The sequence below is a fragment of the Hesperophylax consimilis genome, chromosome 2, assembly GCF_061612785.1.
Source record: "Hesperophylax consimilis isolate HC1 chromosome 2, BYU_Hcon_1.0, whole genome shotgun sequence".
In the NCBI taxonomy this organism is placed as follows: domain Eukaryota; kingdom Metazoa; phylum Arthropoda; class Insecta; order Trichoptera; family Limnephilidae; genus Hesperophylax; species Hesperophylax consimilis.
This window is the reverse complement of record NC_142837.1, coordinates 35084031-35109684: the sequence shown is the minus strand read 5'-3', so window position 1 is coordinate 35109684 and position 25654 is coordinate 35084031. Positions and strand designations below refer to the sequence as shown.

Here is a 25654-nt window from a genome sequence, read left to right as displayed (position 1 = left end):
TTATGCAGTTGAATTTATTTTCAACATGAAAATGGGCCTTTTTGACAACTCTTCTTTGTGTTTAACAGGTCGACTGTAGAATCATTTTCCATCTTTTTATATTTCCTTCCTTCTAGAGCACAGGTTCATTTGGCCCTCCACACAGCGTCTCTAAAGATGACCTGAGGCAAAAAAATATAAAGCAAGTAACTTATGATTATGTATTTTTCTCCCTAGTTATGCGACGGTGGTCAATGCCGCAACACCCCCGGAAGCTTCCAGTGCATCTGCCCCTCGGGTACCAAGCATGATGCGGAGCTTCAGACCTGTGAAGACATAAACGAATGCGGAGAGAACGATGACGAAGAAACTGGAGTAGACCTGGACGGAGTGGAACCGGCTTGCATCAACGGGAACTGCATCAATACCCACGGCTCTTATGAGTGCGAGTGCGAAGCGGGATATGTACTGGATAATACAGGACGTGTTTGCCTAGGTACAATATATTTACCATCATTCCACTTATAGCTCGGTTATAACTTCTTTTTTTCTCATAATCGTCTTCAATAGCAGCTAGAGAAGTTACAATAGAACTCTCAGCAGCAAAACTATAATCACAAATAATACAGTACAACATAATTACAATAAAACTTATATTATGTAAAATAATAATAATTTAAAATACAATAAAACTTATATTATGTACTGCTCTATCTAAAACCTATATAGTTAGATAAACGTTACCATTTTGCAGGCAAATCGAAGATTCTTACCAATCTTTGTGTGTAATTTCAGTCCAATTCCCCCACCAATGTCACCTGGCAGTGCCAAATATGTTCCTGAGGCAGCATTCTCATAAGGACGCCACTACCGACGCCATATAAATGAATCATTTAAAAGTGCCAATTAATGGGAGTGTAAAATTTGTGTCTGCTTGCTTTTAACTCCTGAGGCCTCAGGCATATTCTGTCAGACGGTTTGAGTATTTCCGCTTTGAAATTAAATCCAAATAAATTGAATATTTCTAAATGTATCCGAAAACTGAAAACTGTTTTTGAAAGGTGATAAAATTCACTTTCAAATTTTAATATTAGAAATAAACATTTATGTTTTAAAATTTTAAATTTTTTAATGCAAACATGAAAAGAAAATTAAAATGACACTTTACGTTTTTTATAACTAAAATTACTGATAATGAAAAAATATATAAAAACACACTTATTTTAATATAAAAATATATAACAAATGTCAATGTCACCTCACTTTATTGTCGTTTCATATAAAAATAATTAATTAAAATTTTACAAATTGCATAAGGTGCACATTTTAATTTATCTGTGGTTATCTTCTAGATTTTAATACAAAGCGTGGTATTTTCTCCTTCTAATACCGTTATTTCATATTTCTCACCACAACAGTAAGGGATGCACGACAATTTCTGTGAGACGTTGTTCCCAAAAGCGAACGAATTAGCCTGAAAGGTTAAGATAAAAGAGAAATTTAATTAAGTCGTACATAACTGTTATTTAACTTTTTTCGAGAAATCATTTTTTGATGTATCTATAATATTATTTCATGTTTCCAGACAATCGCAAGGGCTCCTGCTGGACACGTCTGATAGGAGGCCGCTGTGAACTGAGTCTTCCTCGCCTCGTCCTGCGCCAGGAGTGCTGTTGCACTGTCGGCCTGGCCTGGGGGTCCCCTTGCGTGACTTGTGACCTCTCGCTGTGTGACTGCCCGAAAGGATTCGCCAAGGTATTATTCCAAACATTAATTGCCACTTACACTGCAAAACTGCTATCAGAATAAATGTCATATTTAAGAAAGAAAAAAAATTAAAAATCACCTGATCTCCTTATATTTGTGACCTTCTATTTTCCTTATTTCAGCTGGACGGAAAGACTTGTTCAGATGTTGATGAGTGTTCTCTTAATACTGATATATGCAGAGGGGGAGGTACTTGCTTCAATACTGAAGGAAGCTACACCTGCTCATGTCCCCCTGGACTTACCTTGGATGCCACAGGCAAGTTTTAATCAGATCACAACAAATTAACTGTTATTTTAGGGGTAGCTGGGCATACTATACAGGGCCCGCAGATACTTTAATAGTACACAACTACTGACCCTGTACAAATCGCAAGTGCACCCTACTGTCGAATTTGGCAGCCATCTCTGGTCCGGAGCCCCTAAATACCTGAAAAAAACCCTTGACTCTGTGCAGAAATGGGCGGTCCGTTTGATAGATTCCCCAATCTTAACAAGCGGACTGCAATCTTTAGAGCACAGGCGTCAGGTAGGTATGCTGTCCTTGTTCTATTGGTATTACAATGGAAGATGCTCTGAGGAACTAGCGTCATTGGTCCCTTCGGCACCGGTGCGTAGTCGGGATACACGCCAAACGCGCGCCTAACATTTGTACACGGTTGACATTTGTCACATGAGAACGGGTCGCTTCTACGATTCGTTCCTAAGTTCAACAGCTCGGCTGTGGAACGAACTGCCGGCCTCTGTGTTTCCTCCCTCCTACAACATGGGACTCTTCAAGACCCATGTTCACTCCTTCCTCTCCACAAAAAGACCCTCCACACAGCATCCCCAAAGATGACATAGGCCCTGAGGGAAATTATTTTCTTCAAGGCCTCCTGTGTGGAGTTAATATGAAAAAAATAAAAAAAGGCAGAGAGGACGAACCGCCAAACAACTCGGTCACACCACACACTCCTTGCCTCATTCACATTCATACATCGTCTCATACATACTCTTCTATTATTCTGACTCTTGACATGGCCCGACTCAAGTATCTGATTCACTTGATCGTGTCATGTCTTCCTCGGGCGTCCCCGACTTCTGCTACCATTCAAATTTGCATCATATATCCTCCTTACACTCCTTTCTTCGCTCATTCGCTCTACATTCCCAAACCATCTAAGCGTCCCTTTCTTGATCTTACTCATTAAATTTACATCAGCCTTGCACTCTTTGCGGATCTCCACATTTCTCACACGATCATACATGGTTTTAGCACACATACGCCTCAGGGATATCATTTCTACAGCATTCAGTCTACTTTCATCCTTTCTCTGCCATTTCCATGCCTCACTTCTGTACGTCAGAGTAGGTACCAGCACTCCATTGTGGACTGTTAGCTTCGTGCTTGTGGACTGCCATTATTTTATATTTTAGATAATTTCTTCTGAAATTATTCTGTGTGCCAAAAATGCATCTTGAATTCTCTACAAGAAAATAATTTGATCTGTGATCAGGAATTCTGTCCCAAATTTTCTAATTTCTGCAAATGGTGATTTGCACTTTATATAAATTCCTTAATTATGTTATCATATTATAATATATATAATATAATATATGTATCAAATAATATGTAAACATTAATTTATGTACTCAATACGTCTGTCTCGACACAGGTTTATCCTAGTGAGACAGACATCGAAAAAAAAAACCTGTAAAAAAACTTTATATTGTTAATAAAAAAAAAAAATAATATTATGCAGAAATTATATTATGTATTCTTCATCGCCCAGGATGGAGGCAAACTATGGAGGCAAGTAATTATACAGAGTTAGTGGACATCTCCAATTTATCACTAAACAAATACAAATGATTGTTACTTAGGCAGTTCATTTGTGTGCAGTACTGTATAATTTTTACTATTCATATGTAAAAGCCCCTAAAAAGAGCTTTAACCGTTAGAATGCTACGCATCGCAAAAGCGCTGCGAGTTTCAGTGTGTTTTTGGTGCTCCGCGGGAGTGGACGTACGCTAACCTCGCACGTAATTTGTAACGAGAGTGCATTCTTATACATTTAAAATAACTTTTTTCCATTTTTTTATATTATTTAAAAAAAATAACTATGTCACGTGCTATTATTTCAAACGTTGATTCGATTCCTAGTGATTCTACGGGAGGTGAAACAACAGATACAAATAGTGACGATAGCAGTATTATAATGCATTGAAGAAAAAGATTGAGGATTGAAAGTGAGCCTTCTATCTCCTCATCATCTTCAGAAACAGAAGAAGCACCAAATTTTGCCAAAATTCCTCCGACAAAAGTGTTTTCTAAAGCAACAAATGATCAATTTCAATTTCAAAAAGAAATAAAATTGATATTTTATGCTTATTTTTTCATATTTTTTCATTTTTGCGAAAATTGATAAGCACTAAAACGGTTAAGAAATAAATAAATGATGACGGAATGTTTTCACTGCCAGTGGGATTCAGCTTGGAAATGGTGCCACGCTTATGTTGGTCACATATTGAATGAAGAGACATAGTGCAACGCTGATAGTAAGCAGAGCGTGAGTTGCTACGCGCTGCATACGAGGACCATTGGTCTAGCTCGGCGTCAATCGACCGACGCGCTTACTTTCTGTATGAGAACGTTCAGAGCTACGCTGATTGCTTGAACGGATGGGCGTGCGTACAGTCTCATAAAATTAATTTTAAAACAGAGTGTTATTACCGAGGTACATCTTCGCCCTCCTCGTTAGGACTTATCTAGTATCTTACAAAGATCGGGACGCTTAGCTAAAATGTTGGTTTAAAGAGCGTGAGGATTTGTTTTCTGACGATATTATGATAGATGACAGTACGCGGGGCATTGTGGCATCATCGTGTATCACGTTCAGCGACCGACGTACGCGACCAATGTATCGATGTGATCGACTTACGCCACCAACTTACTCATGGCACTATTTCCAGTCTAAGGCATCCCCATACAAGAAACACTGTGAGCAAAATAAAATAGTTTTACCTACCAATAAAACTTATATTATGTACCTAACCTCATTTAAAACCTTTATTGAGAGAAGCATTCTCAAATTCCCTTTCGCGTGGCACTTTCCCGCTCTTTTTCAGCACCTTGTGTTGGACAAGTGGTCACCAGATGCTACACAAAAGTAAAGCGTCCCCTATGCGACTTTTGTTTACGGCATTCTTTCTCATTAGTTCTCACCAGGCAGTGATTGCCTAGGTTTTAAATGAGGTTAGGTACATAATATAAGTTTTATTGGTAGGTAAAACTATTTTATTATGTAGCCTGAACCGTCATTTAAAACCTTTATTGAGATCTGTTTGTTATCGACTGGTGACCACTAACGCTAATGTGATCTATTATAATACGTCAAAAAACTGGAATACCTACTCACGTGTTACAGTGGGTGGAATAGGGAGGCTACAGACAATGCCCTATTTACCTCTAGGGGAGTATTAACTTCCCTTCTGTAGAATTTGGCAAAGGTGTCCCGGCTCCTCCAGTTCCCTCGAGCCAGGATGTCATCCAATCTAAAATTATCCAGCCAGTTAAGTGACGCCACTGCTGCCCGTACACTTCCCGGGGCAGCTGTGATCTTAGCTTCTTCTAGAATTGTTTTGACCCAACGGGCGATGACTGTTCTTGAAGCTGCCTTAACTGCTCCCGATGTAGTGATGAAGAGTTCTGTTAAATTCTGCTTTGTTTCCCTCCGTTCTTTGGAGGTTTCAATCAGTTTCTTAATCCAGTATGCTGGGTCTATATTTGGCTGATTTCCGTTTCTCAACCTCCAACCTGACTGTTGGTATGTAGCAGAGTCAGTTTTGGATCCGAAAACTGGCCATAACGAGACCCCTTCCTCATTTATGAATAGTTTGTCTGGCGAACACTGTAACAAGGTCAAGTCATGCACTCTTCGTCCCGAAGCTAACAAAAGTAAAGTCGCTGCCCTTCTCGAGACTTCAAAGAGACTCAACTTTTTGGGTGGGTTAGCTTCTAACCAGGTCAACACCATTCTGGGATCCCAGATAGGAGGCTTAGACAGTTTAGGATGCTTTAATGCTGCGGCTTTGAGAACTTGTCTGACTAGAGGGTGTGAGCTTAGGTTTCCTTCTTCCGGGCTACTGAAAGTTGTTACTACCGATTTATGGAGTCGAATTGTGCTGGGAGAGAAATTGTCTTCTAAACTAAGATCTGTTAAAAATCTTGCCAGGTTACTTCCTGTAGGGACATTCGGGTTTACCCCGTGATTTAATGCCCACTTTTGCCACCTAAGCCATGCCGGTTTGTATGTTTTAAGTGTGGATTCTCTCCAACCTGACTTTAAAAATTCTTTCTGTTTGTCCGACCAATCTGTTAATGACTGACTCCACCCCGGCACTTCCACACCTCCAAAATAAAATCCTCTACTTGTGGAGGGGGTTTCAAGGTTCTGGTGTCTATCAGCACTTCTGTCAGGTTCATTATGGTGAAAGGAGGGCTCGTCGCTCGACTTTTCAAGTCTGGTCTCCAGAATACTTTCTTCCATCTCGGGGCTACAATCAGGTATAGGCCCTTGGCCCGGTTGAGGTGTGCGAGAACTCTCGGCATGAGGCACGGAGGGGGGAACACCCAAGCTAGAGGAAAATCCCACTCTCGAGTCCAAGCGTTGACAAAACTTGCCTCTTTGTCGAATACATTTAGGGACACATAATCTTCTACAACGTGAGCTGTCTCCGATGCAAACAGGTCTATAGTTGGTCTCCCCCATTTTGCAAAAATCAATTTTGTTGCTGCTGGTAAAAGATGCCACTCCGGAGGTTCGCGTTTTCTGGAGAGTTGATCTGCCACCTCGTTGAACCTTCCTGGTAGGTAGTGAGCAGACAGTGAAATGCGATACGTGTCTGTCATCTGAAGGACTTGACGAGTCGCTTCGAGCAATGTCTTGGATCGTGTGCCGCCTTCGTTGCGAAGGTACGCAACCACCGATTTGTTGTCTGACTGGATCAGGAGACCCGAGTCTGACAGCTCTGGCCCGTGAGGAGTAAGTGCTGCCAGCACGGCGAGCATTTCCTTGACATTGCTGTGGAGAGGTTGCTGTGTTTGGGACCAAGCTCCACTCAATCTGAGGTCGTCTAGCTGCGCACCCCATCCCCAGTCCGAGGCGTCGGTCGTGAGGGTATGACGAATCACTGCTTGATGCATTGGTGACCACGTCTGCAGGGACCTGCTCCACCATCTCAGCTCCTCTATCGCTGTTCGAGGAATGGGATGGAGCCGTCTCGGTTTGAATGCAGGCAGCTTGCGACTGGCACACTGTAACATGCGAAGGTTAAGCCTGCCTCTATGAATGGCGAAACTAGCAAAATTGAGGGTACCCAAGAGGCTCTGGGCCTGCTCAAGTGACCACCTTCCTAGATTAATGTATTGTTTCAGTAAATTTGTTATTTTCGCTATTTTAGTTTGCGGGAGGCCTTTTAAGCCGTCCCTTGAATTCCATGAAATTCCCAAATATTCAATTTTCTGAACTGGACACAGAGTGGATTTACTGAATTGTATTATCCACCCAAGAGTTTGTAACATTGAAATAGTTTCGAATGTATGCATTTTCAATATATTTTCATTTTGATGTACTATCAAAAAATCATCTAGGTAAACAATTATTCTGAGACCTTTGTCTCTTAATTTTTGCGCTATCCAATTGGTAAGTGAAGCAAAAACCTTTGGAGCTGAGGCTAGTCCAAAAGGCAAACATGTCATTTGAAGCAGTTCTCCATTAAAAATCAGTCTCAAAAAACGGCGATGATTCTCATGAATTGGAAGGTGAAAGTAGGCTTGAGAAAGGTCCACTTTAACCATCCAGTCGCCTGGTTGAATAAATGTTGCAACCTTATTAACATTAATAAGTCTGAATTTGCTAATAGCTAAGAAATTGTTCAAACGACGAAGGTTGAAGACCGGCCTAAATGACCCGTCTTGCTTCGGTATGAGAAACATCCGTGACAGAAAGGAAGGCGATATTGAAGCTGATTCCAATATCTTTTCCTTTTTCATTTTGTCTATTTGTCGTGTCATTTCGTCTGTGATTTGGGTTTTATAAGTTGAGCTTACCGTGTCTGCCACTATACTTAGAGGGGGTTTCTGCCGAAAGGGTAGCTTGTACCCTCGCAACATGGTTAGCAGTGCTGGTGGTGCTTCTAATTCTTCCCATTTGCTTATGAAGTGCTGCAATTGCCCCCCCTGAAACGCCTTCTCCGGATAGTCATAGCCTATCCTTGTTGCCAAAATTCCTTCTTGGTTTGGCTGGTCCCCTCTTGTCCGCACCTCTTGCATCTTGATTAGATCGCCCTCCGCGGGGGGCTTTGTTGTCTCGGAAGGGCTTGTTGTCCCGAAACGTCCTGCTTTCCCGAAAGGGCCTGCTCTCACGAAAAGGCTTCCTCACTGGCACTTTCTTGGGCATCTGCGAGCTGGTTGATGGCTGAGGGTCGAAGCTTGAATGTGGGAAGCATTTATCCAGTCCTCCCATCCGCTGAATCTGGGATTCTAGCTTCATTGGTTCAAAAAGATAACCCGCTGCTGGAGGAATATTTTTGACTGCCTCCCGTACGTAGCGGCTCTTTATCTCGTTAAGGATTGCATCCCTACGATGCTGGATCGCATTTGCTCTCCTTCCACAGACCATCTGCAGGACATCTTTGGTCACTGTCTGATATTGCGTATCCGGGGCAAATAGCGACTCCACTTTCTTGAAGAGGGAACCTGCTGACAATTCCTTGCCTTCCTCTGCACTCCAGTTTACCAGTTCCTGAAGAGATTTCTTGAGGCACTCATTTTGCTGCAACAGGGCATGGCTTAGTGACCCGCAAAATTTGTCAAGTGACCCCGCGTATTGCTCTGCCTTATTCAAATGCAGAAACTCTCCATTAACCTCCAACTGGTTGAACATGGGGTTGGCCAGGTATTTTCTTACGACCTCCCCATACCTTACTTCGTTCCATTCAGGCGAACCGAAGTGTTGTAAATCTTCGATTTTCTTTACGCGGTTTGCGTCCGCCTTAGGAACTGTAGGTTCCTTACACGTGGTTTCCGCCATCGATAGGTTTAATTCCTTGAATTCATGATTAGGATTTACTAATCCCATCCCTAGCGAAGATCGCGAATTTCTCTCCACGTGTATCTCTTGATCTTCCGATGATGCGTCCTCGTCGGAATCCAAGTTTCTCCTATCTTCGTATGTTTTAGCCGCCATAAAATCCTGAATAAACGAGCTAATGTGCTCCACTTGAGCCGTGAGTTTATCAATGCGATGTTTTTTCGTAGATTTGGTCGATTTCGGCAACTTTCGTTTCGGCTCATTTTGTTTTGGCAAAATGATCTTGTTAACTTCTTCTACCGTCATCTCTACCGAATCGGATGATGACATCTCGGAGCCACTCATTGTTAAATTGGACAAGAAACCAAAACACAAAACACAAGGTACACAAAACACAATGTAAATAAACAAACAACACAAAATGGCCGACGAACTTTTCCGTCGTGTTCACCACGTGTTTTATCTTTTTAAACAGTTAAAAATTATTTCTGTTTTAAAAATACTTCGAACAGCCTCGCTGTTATAATATAATGTATTATCTTGAAATAATTATACACTTAAAATAATTATATACGGGAAAAATCGTTATAAATTCGGAGCTACTTCGCAACGACAACGCCAGCGACGGAATTTAAAACGCTAATGCGAAAGAATGCCGTAAACAAAAGTCGCATAGGGGACGCTTTACTTTTGTGTAGCATCTGGTGACCACTTGTCCAACACAAGGTGCTGAAAAAGAGCGGGAAAGTGCCACGCGAAAGGGAATTTGAGAATGCTTCTCTCAATAAAGGTTTTAAATGACGGTTCAGGCTACATAATATAGAGGTTTGTCAGCGGCAGCTTTATATGGCTCTCAAAAAAATTCTCATTTTTATTTTATTATTGATTATTTGTAGAAAGGGTTAATAAACTTGTCTTCTGTTTGAATCTTCAGGTTCACGTTGCACGGACATGCGTCTTGAGGTTTGCTACGCAGAACACAGGCATGGTCAGTGTGCAGCACCTTTGGATGGACTTTACGGCCGCAGCATTTGTTGCTGTTCACCAGTGGGAAAGGCTTGGGGAGGAGACAAGTGTGAAGTCTGCCCTAGACCAGGTAATTTATGTCCTGCAAATAAATATTTCTCTGGGTAGCTACCTAAAGAAATTCTAGTAGGTAGGAACTGTCTTAGTAGATTTTCAACAATATTATTTGAACGTGTTCCATTTTTAAGCGTAGTAAACAAAAGCAATAGTCTCTTTGACAGGTGGATTATGTATTATTATTTAACTCTGCTGATGCGCTCATGTCTGATTTCACAATAAGTTTGATAGTAATTGAGTTGTTTTAAATTTAAAAAATAAGCTAATTCTTTCTTCTCTCCAAATAAGAATCCGACTGAGTATTAAATTGGTTTATATTTTTAGCATCAATGACATGATGGAAGTTTGTTCCATGCAACCACTACTCTATTTGCAAGGAAGTGTTTCCTAAGATTGGATGCAAAAAGTGTTTTGTTATTTTTTTTTGTCTACTGAGATTTATATTTGTCTTGGTGGTGGAGATTTCTTGGATGCCAGGGCAACTATAATGCCCAGATAAAATTTTGAAAGTCTCAATCAAGTCCGTCTTTGTCTTATTTCTTTTAATGTTTGCAATCTTAGTTCTTTGATTCTATTTTCATATTACTGGTCTATTGAAGTTCTTGGTATGTTTTTAAATCGTTTCTGTACGCTCTGTTAGATATATATCCTTTCCAAAATATGGTCTCCATATTTGGAAAGCATATTCCAGTAGAGGTTGCACATATGTGTTCTATATTTTTAACATCAAGTCCGGTGTTAGGTCAAGGAAGTCTTTTCTGATTAAATATGTTATTGAATTTGCTCTTACGACAATTCCAGTGATACGCAGTTCCCATTTCAAGTCTTATGATATGCTAACTCCCAGGTCTTGTTGTAACGTCACTGCTTTTAGAGGTGTTTAGAGGTGTTCCCAGCGATACGCAGTTCCCATTTCAAGTTTTGTGATATGTTAACTCCTAGGTCTTGTTGTAACGTCACTGCTTTTAGATGTGTTCCCAGCGATACGCAGTTCCCATTTCAAGTCTTGTGATATGCTAACTCCTAGGTCTTGTTGTAACGTCACTGCTTTTATAGTTGTTTAGAGGTGTTCCCAGCGATACGCAGTTCTCATTTCAAGTCTTGTAATATGCTATTTCCCAAGTATTGTTGTTACCTCACTGCTTTTAGAGGTGTTTAGAGGTGTTCTCAGCGATACGCAGTTCCCATTTCAAGTTTGTGATATGCTAACTCCTAGGTCTTGTTGTAACGTCACTGCTTTTAGGGGTGTTCCATCAAGTTTGTATCTAAGCATGGGGTTAGTTTTGTGTAGGACCGTGCATTTTTGGAAGCCAATTCTTATATATTCCTTATTATTTTTTTGATAAATTAATGTTTTTTTTTTTTTTTTTTTTTTTTTAAGACAAGATTTTATTTATGCATAGCACAAAGGATAACAATTATTTTTATAAGCAATAATTGTTCGCCTGAAACACTCATCCACATTGAAAAAATCTCCTGATAAAAAATACATGACGCCAACGGGACTCGAACCCGTGTCCATTCGATTTCGACCGGAAATCGAATGGACACGGGTTCGAGTCCCGTTGGCGTCATGTATTTTTTATCAGGAGATTTTTTCAATGTGGATGAGTGTTTCAGGCGAACAATTATTGCTTATAAAAATAATTCTTATATATTCCATTTAAATCATTTTGAAGTTGGTTGTGATGTACATGTGGGTTGGCAAAGAATTTTGTATCATCTGTGAAATAGCTGGAGGCGGATTTTTATTGAAGGGATAATATAGTGGGGCTAGAAATTGGTATAAATTTGGATTTTGAAAATATTGTTACCAATTTAATCTGAGGAAAGTAAATAGAAGAGTAAGTGAAATGAATATTCTGGATAGTCACATATGAATACCTATTCATCCTTCTCTAAAATAACACTATCACGTCTTCTGATATTTGTGTTTTTTCAGGATCGACTTCATTCTCTGAGCTTTGTCCCAAAGGAGAAGGTTTCTTGGAACGCGTGGACATCAATGAGTGCACGGAATTCCCTGGAATTTGCCAGAACGGAAGATGCAAGAACACTGTGGGAAGCTACAGCTGCAGATGTAACCAGGGATACGAACTCGACGAAAACAGACTGAAATGCATTGGTGAGAACAAACAATGATTTATTATTATTCATTTGGGCAAACCATAAAGTAGAATTGTTTAATATATATCATATTTTCTTCTAGACATCAATGAGTGCGAGATTGTCCATGGAGTTTGTGGAAATGGTACCTGTCGCAATACTGAAGGAAGCTTCCAGTGTGACTGTAATGAGGGCTACACCAGCAATAACATGATGAAAGTTTGCATGGGTAAGTTATCCATTCATTTATCTTAAATTATGATGGAACTTCCTATATTTAAGTGACTATCTCTACATCCACTGAATAAATAATTCCATGAAGTTATTTATTTATTTCTGGTACAAGTACCTTTTACTTCTCAACCGCCAAATGTACCCATCGAATACGATAAGTTTGTATCCGTTGAGCGCCAGCTTATCCAATTGGTAATCTGAAAACAATTCTTTCTGTTTGTGGAATTTCTACCCTCCGCACACTACAGAGCTATTAGTACAGACCCATGTTGCAGGAGGGAGGAAACACGGTGGCCGGCAAATCGTTCCATAGCCGATATAGAGCTTTTGAACTCAAGAACGAGTCGAAGAAACGACCCATTCTCATGTGACAAATGTCAACCGTGTATAAATGTTGGGTGCACATTTGGCGTGTTTCCCGACTATGCACCGGTGGCAAAGGGATCAATGACGCTAGTTCCTTGGAGCATCTTTCATTGGTAGAACAAGGATAGCATACCCACCTGATGCCTATGATCTAAACATTGCAATCCGTTTATTAAGATAGGGTAACTTTATCTACACACATCATCTTCATTTCCCAAGATGGCTTTGAAGTTCACACTGATAAAAACATATCTTTTTGTACCATTCTAGACATTGACGAGTGCTCTGCTACTCCTGGTCTCTGCCGTGGGGGTCGCTGCCTGAACACGCAGGGCTCCTTCAAATGCGACTGCCCCACGGGCCACGAGCTGGCCCCCGACCGCAAGTCCTGCAAGGACATTGACGAGTGCTCGCGGACAAGCGGTATATGCTCCAATGGCGTGTGTGAGAACATGATGGGCACGTATCAGTGCGTGTGTGATGATGGATACACGCAGACAGACTTTAAGTCGCATTGCAAAGGTAATTTTACACCCTTACAGTTATTTTACAGCCCGAATTGAAGAATTTAACTCAAAATATATGTTTGTCAAATTTCTTATATGGCCTTGTTCAAAATTATATTTTTATTGTTATGACTTCGGTTAGTGTTACATTGGGAATATATGAAGCGTACCCCCAGTGTTTTAAAAATATCCCTATAATTTACTTATTGGACCAAAGTTATTAGAAATAGATGGTAGTAAAGTAGTACCAGAGAGTTTGTACGTACGTCATCTATGACAAATCTTCCTTCTCACATGTCTTGTATAAAAACGAAAAAGACAAGATACCTCTCTCTGGAATTACTATATAATAAATCCAACATTGATTTATCAATATCCTGTTACATAATTACAGAAGGGCACTTGAATATGTGTGCATAATCATAATGCATGGCTATTAAACAAAAAGGGAGTGGAATCACCAAGTTACTCGCAAATCCTTCTTAAGGCGATGAACCACGTGGTGTAACGTTCGGAATCGGGCCACTAACAAAAACATTCCTTATGTAGATGGCTATAAGGTTGAAATTCCCGCCTAACATCAGCTGCCTGTTTTGATTTATTAAAAAAAAAAAATTAACGAAAAGCGTGTTTTATTTTATTTTGTGAAGTTCAGGCACAAATATTAAAATGTTTTCTGATCATTTTATAAAGAACTTAATTATACAATAAAATCATAAACAGGGGTTCGCAAGTACGACATTTTGCACATTAAAGCAGTTTTTATAGGCATGATGCTATAAACACACTTATAAAAAATAATGCTCGATTGTTTCAAATCTTAAGATGTTTTCTGCTCGCAGCATTTAAAGGATCTAAAATATTTCTAGGCCATCAAATTTTCAAAACAAAAACACATGATTTTGCATAGTGCTTTGCCTTAATTTCTAATTCTATGAAAACTCTAACAAAAATTTTGCTCATCCAACACTTAACGATTATCGTTACCTGTCTCAGAACAGACGTTGTCTGTTTTGTCGAGGCGGGTAGCATACCTGCATATTTATACTTATATTAAATATCAATAAACGCCCTGAATGAAATAACACTAGTTTTAAATGTAAACCTGGCGTTGCTCGAGGACTTATAAATGGTTTGGGGTTTTGAGGTTATGAGACATTTTTAAGATATAAAATTCTGTAGTACATTATTTTGATTTATTTCTCATAGGTTTTAGCCAGCGTTGGTTATGTAAGCGCCCGAAAATATTTTTTTTACAACTTGATTACAAAACATCTTTTTCGACTTTCTATAAATATAATATGCATGTATTATAAATATTAACCTTCCGGAATAAATTCTCTAAATGATAGTGAAAACCTTGTCAAAATCCGTTGCGTAGTTTAGAAGAATTAAGCGCACAAACAGACAGACGCGGATAGCGACTTCGTTTTATACTATTTAGAGATGTGACTATTTTTTCGAATACAACATTTGACACTTGGTATGTAAATATTATTGTCACTGTTTTGAATTCATTGATTTATATATACCTATGTGACATTATTTTTTCCTTTCAGATATTGATGAATGCGATGAAAACAATGCGAACTGCGATGAGGAATGTTTGAACACTCCGGGTAGCTTCTCATGTGCTTGCAGGTTAGTATTAATTTTCTTTCATAAATAAACTACAACGTGACGAGCGATTTATTATTTTTTTGTGAAAAAATGAAAGTGTCCAAATATGAGATATTATTCCGATTCAAACAGTTCTAAAGCACAAAGTTGAATTTTTAAATTTTATTTTAACCATTATTGTTGAACAAAGGCACTGCTATATCAATTTTATTATTCCAATACAATGATAATACCGAAGGATGCCTTGGTTCCAAGCTGTTGCTCCTTGAGAATTTGAATAATTTAGAAGTATGAAAATTTGATTCTGTACTGAAAAACAGGAAATGGTTCCAAATGATAAAACAGAAAGTTGCTCTATCGATAAATTAGAATGATAATAGAGACATCTATTGACATTATTATTCAATTAGTTGTATTGTTAGTGAGCAAAAATCTTAAGACCTTCAACCTTTTGTATAAATGAATAATCATTTACTATTATGTTGTATTATTTTCAGTTCTGGTTTCGCGTTACAACTGGACGGTCACACGTGTCTTGACATTGACGAGTGCGTAGAAAATCCAAGAATTTGCGGTGGTGGCCGTTGCATCAACCAAAAGGGAGGGCATAAGTGCCAGTGTGATGAGGGCCTGGTGCCTAATGAGGACTCCACATCCTGTCTGGGTAAGTTTAGATTCATGAAACTAGATTACATACCTATGTAGGAAACAAACCTTTTTTTTTACGCAAAACCACCCTACGAAACTTATAACATGCATATTTCTCAGGGGTGCTTTATGAAGAACAGAAAATTGACTCCAAATGTGATACATATGTAGATTCACCAGTTTTCCATTTGAACCACGAGTTTCCAGGCACAGTGTATAGTGGCATGGTGATGATGATGGATTCTGTCAATTTCTTGATTCATGAAATAAATTATTTACTATTACAGATGTGGATGAATGTGGGCTCAAGCGCGACATCTGCGGCAATGGCGACTGCTCCAACACCGTGGGCAGCTTCGTCTGCCGCTGCGAGGAGGGCTACTCCGTGAAACCCGAGGAGAGCGCCGAGTGCACTGATGATGATGAGTGCTTCCTTGGCACGCACAACTGCAACGAGTTTGCTGATTGCATCAATCTACCAGTAAGTCATAATCCTTTTTTTCCATAAATGATGCAAAGTGGTAGATATACTTCAATCGGCAGATGACATGACAGTTTCATGTTTCTAATTAATTTCCTTTGTAGGGTTCCTTCCAATGCAGATGTAAAGACGGTTTTACAGGAAACGGGGTGAACTGTCTGGATATCAACGAGTGCCTCACCAATAACGGGGGCTGCCACCCTAACGCCCAGTGCATCAACAATGATGGCTCCTTCCAGTGTGTCTGCGATACGGGGTTCAAAGGAAATGGGTCAGTTCTTAATCATATACAATCGGTTGTAGACAATAATCCTTCTTTTATGGTAAATTCATAGTATTTGTTTGTGATGTTGCAGGTATTCTTGTGTAGACATTGATGAGTGCTCCAACGACCCAAACTTGTGCGAGAACGGTCACTGCCTCAACAACCCCGGCGCCTTCAGTTGCGATTGCGAGATGGGCTTCATGCACCCTGATGATACCAATGATCAGTCCTGCATTGGTAAGTCTCACCATTATATCCAATAAAACATCCATCTTAGGCCCTACTTCCACAGAAATATGCAAGTATCTGGTACTCAACGATTCAAGTATCTTGTCGGCAACACCAGTCTTCCGCGACCAGTAAGGTGAGGTTGTTTCGACGCACATCGTCGAGACTAAACATGGAGTCACTTGTAACTATGCGCATGCAATAATCAATGTTAGGAACTAAACAGTGAACAAAGAATGACAGCAAATGATTTGTTGTGAGTGAGGTTATGAAAGCTTTCCAGTTTTAACATTTCGAGAATACAAAAATGATTGGTGTTGACTGGGCCTCATGATTTCAGTAGCGACTGTGTATGGACTGTGAGCGACAAGTTGTTTGCAACGTGAGTGTCGGATAATTGTGTATCGCTGTTGAAGAAGGGTCTTAGGCTTTGTTGAAATGAGTTCTCTATTTTGAAAAGTACACTTATATTTATTAGCGCAATTATTGTTTTCTTTTTTCAGATATAAATGAATGTCAAATGTTCAACAATCTTTGTGTCTTCGGAAGATGTGAAAACGTCTTTGGAATGTTTAGATGTCAATGCAATGATGGCTACAAAATTGATGGTAAAGTAGTTTATTTCAAGATTATAACAATGACAATACAACAATGAATGTGGCGATGTATTAATGGTTATTGTTTTTACAGAAAGTGGCGGCAATTGCACGGACATTGATGAGTGTCTTAGTCCACAATCTTGTCTGTACGGAACGTGCGTGAATAACCAAGGGTCATATAAATGTGAATGTCCACCTGACTACGAACTAGTTTCTGAAGGCAATGCTTGTGTTGGTAAGTCCTGAAAAATTCACAATTTTTAACCATTTCACCACATTCCTAAAGTATATAGGTAATTATATAGAGTAACAGACATACCTCTGTGTACTGAATCTGCATACAAAGCTTTTTAACACACTTCCAGCAAGAAGGGTAGTCCTACCTTTTACGCGGGTCCTGCTTGAATGACGGGAAAGGCATTGCTGTCCGATAATTCTGTATGAATATTGTATACCAATCTTGAATCAAATGTAAATATGTGTATGTATAAACAATGTGATACAAATCTCCCATTTTCATATCTTGTCTAAACCTGTAGAGTGGGTAATAAATCCTTGCACTTATGGCACTGGAGATGTGGAAATCATTATTTTTTTTTGTTCGAGTGGTTTAAGACCCATGTCCCGGTAAGACAAGAGATTCTGTGTTGGATTCCTAGTTTAGTTTAGTTTCCGTTATCTTTTTTTTTCTGCGTTTTGTTCTATTTCATATTTCTTTTAAACTTTTTTTCAATTAAATATATTAATTTCTGCTATTTTTTTACTCGAGTATTTCACTAAACGAAATTAACCTTTTAAATACTATATAACATATTCTAATAATCACTTCATCATATTTCAGATCGCCGCAGCTCCCGTTGTTACCTGGACTTGATGTTTGACCACCGTGCAGGTCGTAATCGCTGCCTTCACCCACTGTCTGATGATGTGACTCGGGCGTCTTGTTGCTGCTCCGTGGGAAGGGCGTGGGGCCCCCGTTGCCAGCAGTGCCCCCCTCCTGAGACTGATGAGTACAGGGTGCTCTGCCCCGGGGGGCCTGGTTACAAACCTAATGTTAACACTGTAAGATGACATTTTATTTGGCTTAAAAGTTTATCCCAGGGTCAGGAAGAGATTTTAGAAATACGAGGCGTATCCAGAAAGTAAGTGTATTGAGTTTTTGTAGGTTACAAAATTTTTTATTGAAACAAAAAAATTACATGGTTACCGTAGTACATAATATGTAAGCTATTTTTCGACATAGTCGCCATTCCTCTCAATGCAGGTGATGAAATGGGGTATCAACTTTTTGATGCCTTCCTCGAAGTAGTTTCCCGCCAACCCCTTCGTCCACTTCTCCACCTCCTCCTGCGTATTTCGCACTTGGCGGGAGATTGGATTGACATTTTTCACGAAACGTGTTGTCGCGTCGACACTTCTCAACGTACTGACCTTGAACTGGTCTCGTTGCGGAGGGGAAGAGTCAGGCTACACGTAAGTGTAGCCAACATGTCGAAAATAAAATTCATTCGGTCGTGAGAGCCTCAGTACACTTACTTTCTGGATACGCCTCGTATTATAGCTAATTTGCTTTTCACAGATTTTTGAAGACGCTTCTCAAAATAACACCATAACCTTCAAGCATTTATGCAACAGGAATTTCATTATATTTATAATAAGAATCAATTTATATCTCTTTACGAATTCATGTATTTATATTTTTTGTCTGAGCATTTGAAATTTTGTCCTATTTTGAATAATGAACCGCACATGTAAGCTATATGAACGAATGTTGCCTCACCCAAATCTTTGGCAATCAATTTTCATATGCTTAGCAGATTAAGAAGACAGAATCATGAGAACTTCCATAGAATATATTTGCTACATTTCAAAACAAGATAATATTCTTGTTGATAACAAACTTTTATAAAAATGTTCTGTTCAAAGAAATTACTTACCGAATTGCGTATAAGATTTTTGCATAAATTATAAAGTAATTTATTTTTAACCATTTTATTAGAATTTATACATTACGTCAACTACCTAACCTTCTTCTATACTGTATTATTACTAAGTACAGACATTTACATTGGTTAAAATAAAAAGGAAAGAAAGCATATTAGAGGAGCACAGCAACTTTTTGTTTATTTAAAACTAGCGGACCCGGCTGTGCTTCGCTATTGCGAATATCTTCCTCGGGCGTCTGGACTTCTTCCACCATTCACTGCTGTATACCACAATGTTACTGTTGAACTGCACTATATCGACATTAATTCCACTCTGTGTCTCATTCCAGTGCAAATATATTGCGTTAAGTATTGTCAGTATTAACACATTTTGATCGGGCAGTTTTCGGCCGCGTACTAATGCTGGTAACGGGTGATTTATTGCGTAATTTCGCGCTAACGTAGACCTCTAGAAAAATTGCGATAACTTCAAAAATATTTGTTTGATTTCAATAATTCTTTTTGCAAATTATTTATTTTATTTTGTTATATTTAGAAAAGTATTCTTCATCGTTAAACTAGTGCAGAATTTCACATAAAGTAGGAAAGTTTTGAAAAAAATAATATATTTTTTTACATAACATCCTTCATTTTACAAATTATACACAAAAATTATTTCCAAATGTAAAATAAAAATTATTATTGCATGGCTACAACCCTACAGACGCTATATAGCGAAAACTCAAGTATATTGGAACCCGTATTTTAACGTGACCCGAGCTCCACTAACAATCTATCAAAAACGTATAAATACGTGATCCGCTCTCTAGCATTAATTTGCTAAAAACGTATTAATACGTGATCCGATTACAATGTGTTAATTGAGTGTTCGGAAAATTCTTTAATTAAAAGGTACTAATGTATATTCTTAAATTAACATTCTTCACGGTTTTCCATTTATAAAGATGCAATCATTGCAATGATGAAGTTCATATTTATGGGATAATAATAATAATAATAATAGTGTTTATTCCGGTATGTGGGGAGGTTAGTGCAGTCCCATACATTCCCTAGCTATTCAAATACATGTTAGTCGGTTACATTTAACTAATTAACAAAACATAATTCAGGTTGTTCTGGAGGACATCAACGAATGTGAGGAGCATCCCAACATCTGCGTCAACGGCCACTGCACCAACACCTTTGGGTCCTTCATGTGCTCCTGCAACGAGGGCTACAGACTGGACGAGTCTGGCACCCAGTGCCTGGACATCAACGAGTGTGAAGAGAACTTTGAGCTGTGTGGGGCCGGCGTGTGCCATAACCAGGAAGGAAACTACGTCTGCCTGTGTCCTGAGGGATATATGGCACTGCCCAGCGGTAGTAAGTACATTTACATATGCGTTGAGCATGCTTGGCTCCTTCTGTGCTCCTGTAACCATCTGCAATATGGAAGCACTAAACGAGCTGTTGTATCGACGACAATAGACAGTCAGGGTTGGAATAAATCGATTACAACTGGCTCGTTCTATTGCGGTGCTGAAGATACGAAGATACGTTGTCTGCTATTGGTGGAAGAACCGCCAATAGTGTTGTTAGGGCACTGCGGTGTTCGCTTGTCACACTGTTTGATATTTCAATAATACATACCCTAAGAGGTTAGTCTGTATCTTTTGCATTTGCCATAAAGTGTGTTTTACATGGGCAAAGTCCATGCAAACGCGATTTCAATTCGTTTGAATTTGAATTCGTTCTAAGAAGAACAACTTAGGGTCTCCTAGGGTGACCAATCAATAAACCATAAATACTTGTTTATGATCTCAATTTTTTTGTTTCAGAGGAATGTATCGACATGCGTAAGGAGCAGTGTTACCTGAACTACGGGAACGGACAGTGCACCACGCCCATGTCTCACGATCAGACGCAGATGTTATGTTGCTGTTCCATGGGCAAAGCATGGGGCTCCCCTTGCACACCTTGTCCCGAATCTGGCACCCGTATGTATCAAATAATTCTAAAATTTAAATCACGTTAGTGCTTTTTAGCAGACGAAACATAGATAAAATTTGTGTGCGTGAACTTGGCATAATAATTTATTCAAATGGTACTAAACATTTTATTACTATGGAAATCATAGACTACTGAATAAATTACCTTCCTTTCAAATTTCAATGGAAACAAATGTTCCATTTACCCCAACGCTCCGTCTCTCTTACACTTGCCCGACATTGTAGATCTCCATACCATTTGAATTTCGTGACAACAGTAGAAATATAAGCCTCGATTAGGCGAAGATTTGGGTCACGTAATGCATTTCTTAAACAATACAATTAAAAAAAAACACTTACAACACAACAATATCACCAGAACCAACCGACACTACAGTGTACCTAAACTACATACTTCGTCAGTAAAAAGACAATTCACCAACCTAGCTCATAAAATCTTCAACCTCCATGATAACTTAAAAATAGAAGCCCAACTCCATACTTTTAAAACATAAATAACACTTGGACGCGGTGGACTCTCTTGCTGCAGCAGTTGGTCCAGTTTCTTCACCACCTAGGATTCTTGCTGCAGAGTCTCCATCTTCTATCTTCGTGTCACCTGTTTCTGTTCTTCATTTTACTTAACTTAACTTCACTTTATTTTTGTAATATTTATATTTTTTGTAACACCTGCATCAACTGTAAAGCGCCCCTGAGATGATATCTCACAAAAGCGGGGCTATACAATTTGTCCAATAAATTAATCAATCAATTAATTATGGATCCTTACATTTCAATCATAATACCCATACATTCTTCACTCTAACCACTTAAACTCCCTTCATACATATCTCACAATCTCTATTTATTTACTTTATTTCTTTATCACTAGCTGTACCCTGCCACGCCTTGCTGTGGCGCAGTCTGTCTGTGCAGATAGAGAAACAATAGCGCGTGTTGCTTTTAAGTCCAACAGATGGCGCTGTTTAAAAACAAAAAGGATGTTAGTCCAACAGATGGCGCTGATTTAAAAAAAAACTGTTTTTACCTGTGACAGGTGACATCTATATAATATAGGTCCATAAAAACACACGCATATACGAATGTAATATTGTGTCGAAATTTCAAAGCAATCAGTGAAGAACTTTCCGAGATTTATGATTTTGAACGAACCAACATTTACATTTTTATTTATCTGTATATATATTTTTATATCAAAGTGAATTGTATAGTTTTATGATTATTAATATCAAGCATAATATTGTGAATAAATTCAGTTTGTTAACTTCACTAGCCATAACACAGGGAAGTCACTAGCATGGCGGGTGAAATAAATTCTGTTTGTAAACTTCACCAGCCATAACACAGGGACATCCCTAGCATGGCGGGTGAGATAAATTCAGTTTGTAAACTTCACCAGCCATAACACAGGGACATCCCTAGCATGGCGGGTGAAATAAATTCAGTTTGTAAACTTCACCAGCCATAACACAGGAACATCCCTAGCATGGCGGGTGAAATGATACTAAAAAATGTATTTACTGTACATTGGTTATAAACTTTGTTTTTTTCTTATCAGATGAGTACACTGTTCTCTGTGGCAATAAACCCGGTCAGATTATCAACCCAATGACCAATCAAACAGAAGAGATCGACGAGTGCGCTCTGATGGGCTCCATGTGCAAGCACGGAACTTGTGTCGACACCCCCGGAAGTTTTGAGTGCCACTGCAACAGAGGGTGAACTTCTTTTCTTGCTAACTATACTAACGATAATAGTACCAGCGAGAGGTTGCATGTGACCTCATCGTTCTAGTATCTACCGCCTTTTTTGTTGTCATACACGACATGTGAGAAAGAAAACGACAATCATCGTTGACATACATATGAGCTCTCGTTGGGACTATTATATTATGATTAATTGATGCTTGTTTACAACGATTTCAACATTTTTATGCTGAAATTATGTAAGCAAACCTAACCTTAGCTACTTAGAAAACAGCCTAACCTTTTTGGCAATCGAAATTTAAAAAAAAATTGTTATACATAATAAATTTAAATGGGTTTCTGTTTTCATATTTTTAAATATTTTGAATGTGTGAATTTTGTATTTTAGATACATCTACGATATTGAATCTCACCAGTGCCGTGATGACAACGAATGCCTGAGGGTTCCGAACCCTTGTCAGGGCAATGCCCAATGCATCAACCTTCCTGGACACTTTGAATGCAGATGCCCCGATGGATATAAACTTGGATCTAGGTGAGTGTACATTTTTACCACATGCACGTTATCTTGCTCTATCGGTATCTCAATGGAAGATGCTCTGAGGAACTAGCATCATTGATCCCTTCACACCAGTGCATAGTCAGAAAATTTGCCAAATGCGTGTCCAACATTTTTACACCGTTGATATTTGTCACACGATAACGGATCGTTTCTACAACTCCTTCATGAGATAAACAGCCATAGGCCACCCTATGTGGCACCTCCCTTCTACAACATGGGTCTCTTCAAAACCCATCTTTAGTCCTTCCTCTCCTTAAAAAGACCCATCACACATCATCCCCAAAGATAACATAGGTCCTGAGGGAAATTACTTTCCTCATGGCCTCCTGCGTGAGGTTAATGTAAAAAAAAAATGTATATTATTACTCTATTTTGTTCCATATTGACCCATGAGGTACACAGGGCCGGCCCTGTTCAGGTGCAATTGGAGCAGACCGCTCCGAAGGCTGACTTGCCAATGGGCTGATAATACCTTAACACAGCGCCTTTGAGGTATATACTGGCGTGCCGTTTGCCTCTGGGCCGGGCCTGGATGGTATAGGCTTTATATATATTTTAATAATCGTGACATTTTGCAAATATGTATGTCTGTGTGATAATATCCTTTATTCTAAGTATTTCTGTACTATATGTGAATAAGATATGTATTTATCCAAAGTACCACTATTGTCGTCACCTGTTAAACTAGTAGTTCTGTGTACAGTACACTTTGCATAATGGGAATGCTCATGCACTCTGGCAGAATAAAAAGGTACTATCAAACACGGCTACCATCTTGAAAGGATTGACCGGACACGGAACCCACAAACAAATTTACACACAGACGAAATGCAAAGCCGTCGAGTCAAAACAGGACTTCACAACGCTCAGTTAACCGTGGTTTAACATTTGATCATAAGTAGGGATGTTGCGGGTTCCATTCTCTTCGCAATCTTCCCCAATCAAAGTTTGGGCCTGTTTTATCTGAGATTGAAGATAAGAAGAAGAAGCTATTGTAATTACTTTAAAATATCTGTAAATCATATTTATTTTTCAGCTTATGGGACTGCGTGGACATTGACGAATGCATCGAGCGTCCGGGCGTCTGCTTCAACGGTGACTGTCGAAATCTGCAAGGGTCCTTCCAATGTATCTGCAAGCCCGGCTACTTCCTCACTCCTCAGAAGGACAACTGCCTGGACGTAGATGAGTGCCAGCGCCACCAGAATGTGTGCAAGAATGGAACCTGCGTCAATACAGCCGGAAGTTATAAGTGTCATTGTCACGATGGATTCAAACTTAGCCCCAATAATGACTGCATTGGTATGTTTATCAGAAAAATTACATATTTTTATACAAATTGATTATCTCTCAAGGTTTTTTTTCCTTTTCCAGGAGTACCAATTGATTGTTAATGTGCAAAACCTTTATGATTTCAACTATAATGTCTATAATACATCTTCAACATTAAAAATCTTATATTCTCAGATGTGGATGAGTGCAGAGTCATGCCATTCTTGTGTCGTAATGGAAGGTGCCGTAATACTATTGGCGGATTCTTCTGTGAGTGTGCTGCTGGATATGTACTGACTGAGGATGGACAGCATTGCAGGGATGTGGACGAATGTAGAGAGGTAAAAATATTGTGGAATCTCTAATTATCTTTACTTCATATATTATATAATTCTGATGATACAATATTTAATTTATTATGTACAACGGACAGGGAAAAAAAATACAAGGAATAAATGTACAACAATTTGCAAGAATGAAACAAAATAATTCTATTACTAATAAACGTGGTTTAAACTTCACACAACTGTTTAAGGCGATGCCATACGTAGTAATGCAAAATCATGTGTTTTTCGTTTGAAAATTTGGTTGCCTAGAAATGTTTCAGATGCTTTAATTAAATACTGCGAGTAGAATACATCTTGGCCTTTGAAATGATTGAGTATTTTTTAGATAAGTCTTTTTCTTAAGCCCAGAAAAAAATAGTGTAAAGGCCTATGAAAACTACTTTAAAGTTCGAAATCTCCTACTTATGAACCCATTTTCGGTTATGATTTTATTGTATAATGTGGAAAATTAAGTTATTTATAAAATGATCGGGAAAAAATTAAATATTTATGCCTGAACATCCACAAAATAAAATAAAAGGCTCTTTTTGGGCATGTTTTTTCTTGCATAAATCAAAACAGTCGGATGGTGTTAAGCGGGAATTTAAACCTTATCGCCATCTACGTAAGGGTTGTTATTGATAGCTACTCAATTTAAAATATTACACGACGTAGTGCATCGCCTTAACAACCATTTTGAATATATTAATGGTTGTTTATCAGTTGTATAAAATTTAAAGTATGTTTATTAGTAAGGCCCTTAGTATGTTAAACAACAACAAAAAACAAGAGATTGTAAAGTTTGGATCAAGTGAAAACAAGAGATTTAAGAAATTTTGTAAAAGTTTCGGGGACTGTTGCTAAATATGTCCGCAATCTCACCACTGCAGTGGATAT

General features: G+C 38.8%; 2 protein-coding genes across 3 annotated transcripts in view; one reads left to right on the top strand and one right to left on the bottom strand.

The window, feature by feature from the left end:
• LOC149425952 (fibrillin-2-like) overlaps positions 1–25654 on the top strand; it is a 171129-nt gene that overhangs the window by 122110 nt on the left and 23365 nt on the right. For both annotated transcript variants that reach the window (XM_089642468.1, XM_089642460.1), the window contains exons 15-35: positions 217–475; positions 1565–1734; positions 1869–2004; positions 9756–9917; positions 11847–12029; positions 12114–12239; positions 12881–13132; positions 14676–14757; positions 15234–15400; positions 15672–15865; positions 15970–16136; positions 16222–16367; positions 16862–16966; positions 17049–17192; positions 17799–18019; positions 20013–20265; positions 20721–20879; positions 22450–22609; positions 22986–23132; positions 24196–24461; positions 24627–24772. In XM_089642468.1, coding sequence (XP_089498594.1) covers positions 217–475; positions 1565–1734; positions 1869–2004; positions 9756–9917; positions 11847–12029; positions 12114–12239; positions 12881–13132; positions 14676–14757; positions 15234–15400; positions 15672–15865; positions 15970–16136; positions 16222–16367; positions 16862–16966; positions 17049–17192; positions 17799–18019; positions 20013–20265; positions 20721–20879; positions 22450–22609; positions 22986–23132; positions 24196–24461; positions 24627–24772 — 3645 coding nt within the window. The remainder of the gene's footprint in view (positions 1–216; positions 476–1564; positions 1735–1868; positions 2005–9755; positions 9918–11846; positions 12030–12113; positions 12240–12880; positions 13133–14675; positions 14758–15233; positions 15401–15671; positions 15866–15969; positions 16137–16221; positions 16368–16861; positions 16967–17048; positions 17193–17798; positions 18020–20012; positions 20266–20720; positions 20880–22449; positions 22610–22985; positions 23133–24195; positions 24462–24626; positions 24773–25654) is intronic.
• LOC149425954 (uncharacterized) lies at positions 5969–8198 on the bottom strand. The gene is made up of 2 exons (XM_089642478.1): positions 7840–8198; positions 5969–7044 (listed from the first exon to the last, which is right to left on the bottom strand). The coding sequence occupies exons 1-2, from the start codon at positions 8059–8061 to the stop codon at positions 6106–6108; spliced, it is 1161 nt and encodes a 386-aa protein (XP_089498604.1). The 5' UTR covers positions 8062–8198; the 3' UTR covers positions 5969–6105.

What these genes read in the sequence shown, in the direction of transcription:
- LOC149425954 (XM_089642478.1), bottom strand. Translation starts at nt 8,061, where the DNA reads ATGCAAGAGGTGCGGACAAGAGGGGACCAGCCAAACCAAGAAGGAATT. An exon ending in TAAGTATAGTGGCAGACACG is followed by an intron (nt 7,045 to 7,839) that starts GTAAGCTCAACT and finishes CGCATGTTACAG; the next exon opens with TGTGCCAGTCGCAAGCTGCC.